At 52.9% G+C, this 10573-nt stretch overlaps 4 protein-coding genes across 4 annotated transcripts; 2 read left to right on the forward strand and 2 right to left on the reverse strand.

Moving 5' to 3' along the window:
- Positions 1–235: 235 nt before the first annotated feature.
- Positions 236–1674, forward strand: N656DRAFT_836920 (acyl-CoA N-acyltransferase; the record flags this gene model as incomplete). Its single annotated transcript, XM_064818807.1, has 3 exons — positions 236–259; positions 353–433; positions 946–1674. The coding sequence occupies exons 2-3, from the start codon at positions 380–382 to the stop codon at positions 1672–1674; spliced, it is 783 nt and encodes a 260-aa protein (XP_064670522.1). The 5' UTR covers positions 236–259; positions 353–379.
- Positions 1675–2388: 714 nt separating this feature from the next.
- Positions 2389–3970, reverse strand: N656DRAFT_836921 (uncharacterized protein; the record flags this gene model as incomplete). Its single annotated transcript, XM_064818808.1, has 4 exons — positions 2389–2633; positions 2664–3273; positions 3305–3631; positions 3690–3970. The coding sequence occupies 4 exons, from the start codon at positions 3968–3970 to the stop codon at positions 2592–2594; spliced, it is 1260 nt and encodes a 419-aa protein (XP_064670523.1). The 3' UTR covers positions 2389–2591.
- A 2590-nt stretch (positions 3971–6560) lies between these two features.
- On the forward strand, positions 6561–7458 carry N656DRAFT_845119 (uncharacterized protein; the record flags this gene model as incomplete). Its single annotated transcript, XM_064819179.1, has 3 exons — positions 6561–6819; positions 6966–7217; positions 7301–7458. Exons 1-3 carry the CDS (start codon positions 6675–6677, stop codon positions 7456–7458), a joined length of 555 nt encoding a protein of 184 aa, XP_064670524.1. The 5' UTR covers positions 6561–6674.
- A 358-nt stretch (positions 7459–7816) lies between these two features.
- N656DRAFT_798130 (uncharacterized protein) lies at positions 7817–8299 on the reverse strand (the record flags this gene model as incomplete). Its single annotated transcript, XM_064817721.1, has 1 exon — positions 7817–8299. The coding sequence occupies one exon, from the start codon at positions 8297–8299 to the stop codon at positions 7817–7819; it is 483 nt and encodes a 160-aa protein (XP_064670525.1).
- Between the last annotated feature and the right edge of the window lie 2274 nt (positions 8300–10573).

Below are 10573 nucleotides of genomic sequence, written 5' to 3' on the forward strand. Positions count from 1 at the left end.
GAAACCATATTTGTTTGGCTGGTCAGTCAGGCCAGATGTGTTTGCTTGAACATGGTGCGGATTGATGGATGCTGTGATGCCGGATTAGTGTCTCCGTGTCGGCATCGACGGGCCGAGTGGCCTGGCCGAGCCGAGGTTTTGCCAGATATCATGGTTGCAGAGTGAGGGGGTTACCCTTTCGAGGGGGTCATTTGGGACACTGGGACAATTCAACGGTTGAATCTGTCGTCCTGGGCGGAGAGATTTAGGTTATAACGGGGTTAGTTACCACTCCCTCCTCTTCAGACCTGGTTCGTGAAACAGGTCTGTCTTCACGTTTCGTGTTTGTTCAGCCAACTCACAAATCTCCCAGGGGGCAGTCACGGAGTCAGCAAGCAACATGGCCTTCATCCGCCCATTCAAGCCCGAGGATACTGAAGCTTGTAAGCATATTGTGAGTCTTCCTGGGAATTCAAATCCCGACCTCCTCTCCTCTCCCGATTCCTATGCTTCAGGTTCCAGTCTTCCAGATAGCACTACGAAGTAGTCCCATGGGCACTTCCCACTTCCTCCACTTTGGAGTTGGAAGTTTGAATACCTTTTTCCCTCCCTCACGGGCTTCAAGCTTCCATCGCCTAATAAATCCCACCCACCCCCAAAAAGACAAAATGACTCTCCCTCAGCCACCCAACCAAAAACAAACAGTTCACCAAACCCCATATACCGCATTATCTCGCGAATTTGGGAAATTAAAGGTGGGTATGCCCAGCCCAGAAAGCCAGACATTCACCAATGGGAGCACCAGGGCACCACGGGCAAGTGTGGCTAGATGTGGCTGTCCTGCATCTTTTGCTCGCTTTTGCTGCGCTGAGCTGGGCTTGACTTAGCCACTTTAATTTCCCAAATTCGCGAGATAATGCGGTACTGGAGCAAACAGACCTAAACAGTTCTAATATATGACCACAGTGCCGAGCGACCCTCCCCCCGTCCCTAGCCGCCTCCCCAGCAGCAGTGAAACTGGCCCCGTACCTATGGACACTGCAATTCACGCACCTCTTCCCAGAGCACTGCTTCGTGCTGGACGACGGGGAGGGAACCGCGGTGGGGTACGTGCTTGGCGCGCCCGACGTGTTTGCCCTCCAGCGCGAGTACCCACGGTACATTGCCGAGGTGCTTGCGGTCGATGACGGCGGGGTGCCGGTGCCGAGGGGGTTTGCGAGGCGCGAGCCGTGGACTGTTACTACCACCACTGGTGCTGAGGGGAGTAATGGCAGAGGTGGGGGTGGGGGTGGTGAAGAAAATGGTGCAGGTCAAAGTCAGACTACATGTGCTAAAGAGGAAGTGGTGAACGGTGCGTGTCTTGCGCAGTTGGCGTACAAGGTTGAGTGGCTTATTGGTCTGGACTCCGGGGACGGGGACGGGGCGGTGGAAGGGAAGGAGGAGATGGTCAGGGGGTGGAGAGCCATGATGCACATCGACCTGCTCGAGGGGTATCAGGGCAAGGGATGGGGGAGGCAGATGATTGAGAGGTTTGTTGAGTCGGTCAGGAGGAGTGGGTGTGATTATGGGAGGGGCATTCAGATCGGGGTTGCGGGGGAGAATGACAAGGTCGTGGGCTTCTATGAGAAGGTTGGGTTCCGAGTCTATCCCGGCGGGGAGAAGGAGGGGAATGTATGGATGGTGAGAGATCTGTAGTTGACATTCTGGTTGGTAGGCACAGTGCTGAAGGGTTGGGTAACTCGTGGAGTCCATGCCATAGGCTGGTAATCAGTACCCCCTACTGACCACCCACAAGCAGTATGAAGGCTACGAAGAAGTTAGGTACTTGAGCTGTTGGGCGCACTTAACCCGTGACACGTTTTCCGGGCCGTCCCCCTCCGGCATTTGCTTAGATCATCCCGACCTCCTTCTTAGCTCACGCCGATAGGCACACTCCTCGGGGTACCATTGCCATTCAGGGGCCAGGATAATCATCAATGGCAGAGCCTCGCCGAGTCTGGAATTCGGGGCGCCGCCATGCTGGCGCCGTGGCCGTGGCATAAATCACGTCGATCATCTTGTTTGATCCGAACTTTTCCAGGAACCTGGTTTGATCCGTTTGACTACACTAGGCACAGCATATGTGCAAGGGGGTCCTGCATATTGTAGTGCATACCAGGAACATGGGCCGCTGCGTGAATCAAATGTTGCTTTTGGGGCTCCTCTTATTCCGAAGTGCATATTCATAACCCTCCCGGTCTTTTGGCAAGACCCCCACGAAGTTCTTCGGGATGAAACGTGGGCGAACACTCCGTACATGAGCTCACCGACGAAACAGGACAAATGGCCCATGGATGTGGACATACAGGGCGCCACGCTCGTTGACTGGAATTGCGGGAAATTGATCATATTGAAAAATAGGAACAGTAGGTAATCTGTGATCTTAGGTAGGTATTGGACATTAGTACAGTTACATTATTCGATTCGTTCCACCATTCATGAATCGTGATGGAATCGAGAGAAGAAAAAGTGCGACTCCAGCGAGATGAAGACAGTTACATTGGCCCCCAGAACACCCTGGACATCTCTAGTCTCTAGAGCGCTTGTTGAGCGCCCGACTCGGCTTGTCCGCCTCACGAGGTCCTCCCGATACCCCCATTCATGTTATCAGCAGTCTGCTTTACGGCAGTTGCACCGATATTAACATAGCGAGCTAGCCAGGTGACCTCCCGTCCCGTGTGGCCATCGCAGTTCCTACAGTCTTTGCGGGCCATCTCCAGGGCAACCAAGCCAGCATTCATGCCGTTCTTTTGGCCGGAGATGGGGCTATTGGTCAAGCCCAACCCTGTCCAGCTCAGGCGCTTGCCGCTCAGGGAGCCTTTCTTGGCCTGCGAGGCAGCGTGGTAGTTGCTCATGGCGGCAATCTCGCGCTTTTCGGCGCAGTCCCTGTCGATCGCCAGGACGCTGTCCAGCACGCTGCGGCCTCCGGACTTTGCTTTGTTGTTGTCACTTGTTGCCGAGGCCATCTGCGCGGGAAAGAGGGTTGTGAGGTACTCCTCAACTCGCAGCCCTGAGTAGGCCGGCCACCGAGCCCTATGGCCGGCCTTAAACGGAGGCCTGGTCTGCATTCGGTTTTCGTTGCTGTTGTTGATGATAAACACGCCGCCGCAGAACCGGCTATCCATGTTTTTCCGGACGCTTTGCAGGACGCCCGTCTGCGCGAAGGGATCGTTGACCATGGCGAAATGCTCAATATGAATACCTTGCCGTTCGCTCGTCGGCTCGCCAGCTTGATGCACTTGCTCGTCTTCGGTGCTAAGATTTCCGAGCGGCATCACAAACTCACAGGCGGCCGCCGAAGGTGTAGATCTCTAGCTTGGAAAGCCTCTCGACAGGGATATCGGCGCAGAGCTGGGCGGCAGCTTGAGAAAGAAGGATTGTGCTGTCATTGTGGGCGATAATGACACAGCGGTTCACCGAGTCGTCGAGCAAAGCGCACCGCATCTGCGCATACAAGCTTTGCCTGGCCGGGCTGGGGATAGGGGCACAGCGTTGGAGCAACATGGTAACTATGTCGAACGGTATCCCGTAAGTGGGCATGCAGACGCACATCACAGGACGGCCAAAGAGCCGCGACAGCACTGGAAGCGTCTGCTTATGACATCGGTTCGAGCTGTCGCTGTCAGAAAACACTAATCACAGCGCAGATACGACAGGAGCGGCAAATACACCTCATACTCATCCCGCCAAGGAACAACCACCTCTCGTCTTCCACCTCATGGCCCATCATCAATCCCTCGGATCCGGCAGCACTGGGACACTGATATGTCTGCTCTCTGCCATTGAGCATCCAGCACATGACCATGACCATCGCGGCGCAGACGCAGACCCACGCCGCAAATATGGCACCAGGGAGCACGAACCACAGCGGGACGGCCGTCATCATCATGCCCATCTCCAGACAGGCCAGCAGCGTGTGGAGGACCAGGCCAGCCGTGTCGGTCCACGACATGTGCTGCTTGCGCTGGATGAGCATGGCCCAGCAGACGGCGGGCATTGTGCGCAGCATCTGCACCATTTCGCGCCGCACCGCCGGCCACATGGGCTGCTGTGAGCGCGGGGTGGTGCCGCACGCTCCGTCGCGCAGCGGCGGGATATACGTCACTGGCGCTGCTGTCGTCGTCGACATTTTGGCCGCCGGCTTCATCTTGGATGAGGGAGATGAGGCTGGGGAGGTAGATGGTGACCAAGTCCTCGAGATTGAGGGCATGGCCTAAACTACTGGAACTTAGGCGTGCGAGAGGCCTTGTTTCTAGTTGAGGAGAGACGATTCGATCGACGGTCGAAAGTGACGGCATGTCCGTACTCTGACTGCCAAAAACTCGGCCGCGTTGCAGCATCTTTATTGTCGAGAATATCCATGGCTGAATATTAGTAGGTCTCTCCCTGTGTTGTTGGCTTGCTCTCTGGTGTTGTTCGTTCCGAGTAGCTGTCCACATTCTTTGAAGTCAAAATCCCGTGCATACTCGAGGTAAGGCAGGAGGTAAGTTTGTGGGTATGTGAGGTGATGGAAGGTGAGGTATGCGAGCAATCTCCCAGGAGGCGCTTTCCCTGTGCGATCCGTGCCTCTTCGGCTAGGGCTGTTTCTCAGGAACGGCAGCCGCAAGGGATGGCGAAGCTCACTGAGAGCCGGAGAATCTTGTCCGAACTTTGAACATAGGATTAACAGCGGTCCAATCATTCCCGTCGCTCCAACACACACGCCGCGCATGCCAGCAAAGTGCCAAAGAGAAGAGACTTTGTGGCCTGATGCGTTCTCGCCTCGAGTAGTAAGTGCATTCCCCATATCCAAGGTCAACTAAATCCTCAATATCTGCATTTCTGAGATCCTCCGATTAAGGACATTAAGGACAAGATGCTGAAACATAAGGGAGGCCCATTGCGTGCATTTCACGTATTTCTACCTAGACTACCTACCTTTATTCAACTGCCTCTCATTCTCTCGAGTCACGACCCACATTACCTCAGACGTACCAAGGGGGAAGTGTGTCGGTCAATGAAGGTTGACCAACATGGCTCTAGTGAGAAGTATTCGGCATTTACTACCCATTATCAGGTATTGGCAAGCGATTCAAATTCAGACACGATCATCGATTTCTTGCTCGGCCCGTCAAACTCGATTCCCCCGCAGCACACTCCATCGGTTGAGATGGGATTCAACATATGCCGATATATCATTCCTTGTTTTTGCCATAAGTGAGGACTGTGCAATCTATTTCTATGGCTGCATCTTAGACGCTGTACGTTATGCATAACCCCCCCCTTTTCCCGGTACCAATTTCTATAATGTATAGTGCCTGCAGGGAACATAGTTGGAAAGTTGAGTGTGGTGCCAAAACCAATATCAATATGGCACGACTGCCGTCGGGCGCTACACAGCGTCTCCCCTTTGTCCAGATGGACAGACTTGGTCCAGTTTATGTACTACTTCACGTTGAGTGGCGACTGACTATTGTCTAGCCGTCTATCAAGTAACCCACCATCGCAGCTTTCGGGTCGTGCCTGTCGAGCACCGCCCAAACCCGGGTTCTCATCCTACCTTAGCCGCAACGGACGCTGCAGTTTGTTGATCTCTTCAGGGGATGCTTCTCACCTTCGGTAAGGATTTGCAAGATCTTCAAACCGCCCCAGAACCCCATATCCTCGGCCCTGGAAATACACGGAGTACCGGAGAGGGAAGATCAAAGCAAAGTCAATGGGAATGTGCGATAAGGGGTAAATGTCTATGGAACTGTTTCCAGCTCTGTGATCTGACATCATCGCGTAGCACCCACCGATACTGCTCCCACCTTCGCTAGCTGAGCTAGTATAGGCGGTGCTAAATAGATTTTGAACCGACTTGGCAACCTCTGCGTTCCGTCGGCAGGCCGAGAAAGGAGAGGACCAATAGGGCTCCGACATCCCGTTCCGAGTCTATCAGCTCGCTGTCTTCGATTGAAAGCAGACACTACAGTAACTGCAGTGGAACGGCAAGGCTATTGTCCTCTCCTCCGCATTTGAGATGTAGGACGTTACGCTGCAATTAGGACCAGAGGCACCAAACCTGTTTACCAAGCTCTTCGTGATATTGATGACCCAATGAAGCGCGCTTGAACAGACCACTGGACTTCCATGGGCGTCCAGCTCTTCTCGCTACTTGTCAAGCATCGCCCCTTCATCTGGTTGTGGATGGCGATCGGCATCAGCTTACCTCTTTCAGGGGTATCATGGAGAATCAGATTTCCGTCCCCTTTGTGCTGTAGGAGGGAGGGAAGTGATGGCCAGAATACAAACCAGTCTCAGAGGAAGGGCTTGTTGACATCACATCTGAATTAAAATCATTTTACAGAATGCATCAAGGACCTTGCCACAAACTAAAGAAACCTGCTCTGTGGCTGCTAGCTGAGATGGCAGGGAAATCATCTAGGCAACAAGTTGAGATGCACGAACATGGGAACCAGACAGAGCAGACTGTCAATCTCCCGGAAAGCATAAATATCAGACTGTTCTGCTTTGTCGATGTCTTGCCCCTCAACTCAGCAGCAGCAACCACCAGAGGGTCAGAGCTCAGCACCGCCGGTCCATTCTCTTCGGTTGATACTTCTCAACTGTATACTTCAGTTCTCTCTCTATCCTAGCCTTGACTTCACACTCAACTCAACCCCACCTCAGTCAAAATGAAGGCTGCCTTCTTCGCCCTCTTCACGTTGGCCGCCTCGGCCCTTGCCTCGCCCTTGCTCGCCGACAAGCGGCAGCTCGAGACCCAGGCTGACGAGATCGACAAGCTGACCGAACTTGTCAAGGTGCACACAGCCAACATCAGTATGTCCTCCTGTCCCTCCCTACTCTCCGCCCGCCTACACCGCCTCCCCTTATCCTTTCCCTATGCACCCTCAAAAATTTTTGCAAACAGAAAAGTCAAAGAGACTTCACTACATGTAGCAACACTAACCTCACCCAATCCTTAGACAAGACAACGGCCGCGGTGCAGGACAACCCTTCCGTAGCGCAGCAGAACGAGGCGGCCGCCGCCCTGGCCCCGGACCTGCAGGCCATCACCAACGCCCTCACCTCGGCCACCACCTCCCTCCTGACCAAGCGCGCCGTTGTCGTTGCTAGAGGTGGTGGCTGTGACAAGGACTGCCTTACGGTCAAGGTCCAGCTGCTTGTCTGGGAGATTGCTTGTACTCTCAAGTTTATCATTGTCAAGCTCGGTCTTGGTTAGTCTCCCCTCTTGATTAATGAGTTGTCTTTGGTGTTATGGTGATGGGGTATTGATGATTAATGGTTAACTATTGCTTAGACTGTGTCCTTGTATACCTCCTGCCGCTGCTGCTTTCGTTGGTTGGACTCGTCAAGGCACTGGAGGTGGTCGTTGTTGGTTTGCTTATTGTGGTTAAAGGGCTGCTGACGACGGTGCTTGGCGCCGTGGCGGGTGCGCTGCTTGCTTTGATCTTCTAAGGGGTAAGGGGATGTTGACTGCTAGGGGGCTATCCCTTACATGGACGGTACTTTGATCTCAGGTAATCTTGTGCCTGGTTGGGGATTTGGAGAGAGAGATGATGCTGGGTATTCTAGCCACTTAGTGCCTCGCGTGCGGGTGCTGGGAGTATGGATGGCTACGGGACTTGTCAATCGAGCGTCTCCCGTTACTTTCATGTTCATGTTCATAATATGATGTTCTTGCAGACTACTTCCTCAAGGAGGGTGCACCCAACTACCAGAATCAGCATGCTTGATTTGCTCAATCATGAACCACAAGCCGAAGCACAACTCAGGTAGCCGCAGATCCAAAACCCACTTCTAGTACTCAATACCTTCAAAGAATATCATCGCATGGGAGTCCCATGAGTTCGTATTGCCACCACTCTGCGGTTCTCTTCTCCTTCCCCTGCTTCTTCCGACCCTGTACCTCCTCCTCTCCATCCTTCCAGCCTTCCATGTCTCCGCAGGCATCTAATCCAGCAGTATACAGGTTTACAGCGTCAAGGGCCTCTTCCACAGCCTCCACAACATCCTCATCACTCTTTGTCCAAACCATCTCCGTGATAATTTCATGCACCCGCCTGAGGACGACCTGGACGGACTTGCCATGATTGGTAGAGCGATGCGGCTCTCCAGCATCGATGTCCGCCACACACATAGCCAGCTTCCACAGAACCATATGCACAACTAGGTACGTTCTGACCATAGGCTTGCCATGGGGTCCCAAGTTGGCTTTGAGTTTCTCGCTAAGCTCACTAAATTGGTCTTGGAGTGCGGAGAGTTCTCGCTTCTTGTTTGCCGGCTCGTCTTGGGTCATTGTGTTGTCTCGTGACTGTGTTTGGATTCGATACTAAGCACCAGTGCACGCCGGTTTCGACGACCGTTTCGTAACGGATAACGGTGTACGAATGCGGAGTACAAGCGCGAAAACCGGACGGCTAACGAGTGCCCTTGAGCGGGAGGCCGAGGCTCTACTTATGTATTCATGTGCATGCTGGAGCTGATGTTTGGCTTGAACAGGGTGGCAAACCGTGATGCGTTGAACAAGGTGCAATCTGGTGTTGCTCAAAGCCTCAAAGGATCCATTGTCTACTCTTCAGGGGTGATTCTTGGCTTGGCTCATACCGCACTATTGAGATCAGAAGAACAGAAGGCACTTGGAAATTATGGTGGGTTCTGCAAACCTCTGGCAGGACAACCAACAACGACCTTACGAAATGCGTGCTTTGGTGTAAGGAAAACCTGCTTTTAAGGGGAAACACAGGCAGGCGATGACCCATTCAAGCCTCAGTGTTCGTATCAGACTCGCTTACTGCCATTTATCTGGGTACAACGAGATCGTCTTGATGGTGCTCCTGGAGGGTGCCGACATGGACATTACTAATATCCAGTAGAAGGTGGACTTAAGGTTTTCGCTATCTTTGTATGAATCGAGCTGCCAATGATGCCACTTCTTTTCAAAGCGTGTTACAGAACGATGGCGGGGATCTAGTAAAATGAGCATGGGCTTTGAAATCTGAACTCCGAAGGGGGGGTTTATACTACCGCGAAGCGATGAGGCTCGGTTGGACTTTCCTTTCCTTGTGGGCATTCAGGTTGGAAGACAGCAAGAGCAAAGGAGAGAAACATACCGATCAGCATAGAGCGCAAACAGCCTGGGACTTTCCTTCTAAATCTGAACGTAATCCATATCCAATGCCAGATGGATCCCTTCCTTCTTGGATTCGACAACCCTACACATTGTCCAAGACATTTCCTAGTATTGTGAAGTGGCTCTCGGCCGATATCCTGAGTCGCTCATGATTCCGATTCCACTCAGATTTAGCAGTATCAGATATGAGAGGAACTGTTCTCTTTGTGGGGTAGGAGCTGGTAGGTCAAACAGCCACGTGTAGCTTGGAGGAGTAACGCATACATAACCAGACCGGTTAGACTTTTACAAGCCAGCGAGCTAATCTTCCTGACCGACCCGACCATAACAGTTAACTCAGAACATCATGTCCACGGAAATCACGCCTGAGGAGCTGGTACAGAGACGGTACCTCCGTAACCGGTTCACTTCCTTACGCAACCAGCTTTATGAGCTTCAAAACCACCCTATCGTAAGGAGTGACGCTACCAAGAAACTACAGGTGATCTTGGGGATAGCATTTGTGGAGTCATGCATCGAGGCGATTGACGACGCTGTTGATCTTACCAACGCCTGGCAGGATGTGGATTTAGTGGCAGGCTTTTGTGAGAACATGAGGCTGCTTCTCACTTTGGAGGCTCGGGACAGGGAGGGCGACAGGTTACTGCAAAGCCCGGCTGGGGAATAAGACGGTTGTTCTGAGCTTAATCGATGCTCATCACGCGTTCATCTCGGAACTTGTCCTGAGTCATAGCCCGGGGGGATCGCTGTGGCCGTGGGCCTTTACTATGAGCAACAGTGTCTTGTACATACAAAGCGGAGGCGTCGGAGGGGACGGAGGAAGGAAGAGAGGTCAACGTAGTGGAATTGTCAGGGCTACTGAAGAAAGGAAGAAAAGGAGGAAATTCCTGGCCAACGTACAGGCCAGAAATAGGGGAGTGTGGCTGGCTGAGGTAAGCTGGGTGGGCCTGGCCAGGGCCCACGCAACAGGAGGTCTCAGGGGCCATATTGAGTCGCATGGCGGTAACGCTGCGGTAGCGGTTTAGTTACATGGACTCAGGCGACATCACAGTCAAACCTTGTTTGATGCGATTGGAATTGAATTTAGTGACACGGACGAAAGTGACCATTGTTGATATTTGCGCAACTCAGGCCAGCACGAACAGCGTAGCATCCACCATGGCACGTCATAAAAGCGATGGAACATCCAGGTTAGTGTGCATAACTAGATCGTAAGAGCCCGCTACGCGAGCTCTTCGATCTAGGGCCCGCTTCGCGGGCCACAAGCACCCCCAATCGCCATTCGCCATCACTACAGTACCATCCGTACAGTACAACCTATTCGTATCTTTCTTCCTCTTTACAACCTATCTTTCTACCTCCTTACAACCTATCTTTCTTCCTCCTTATCCTACCTTTCTTCCTCTTCGAGCGGATGAGCCCGCTATACAGCCCTACCTG

Source organism: Canariomyces notabilis, assembly GCF_033297395.1.
Source record: "Canariomyces notabilis strain CBS 508.74 unplaced genomic scaffold N656scaffold_10, whole genome shotgun sequence".
NCBI classification, from domain to species: domain Eukaryota; kingdom Fungi; phylum Ascomycota; class Sordariomycetes; order Sordariales; family Chaetomiaceae; genus Canariomyces; species Canariomyces notabilis.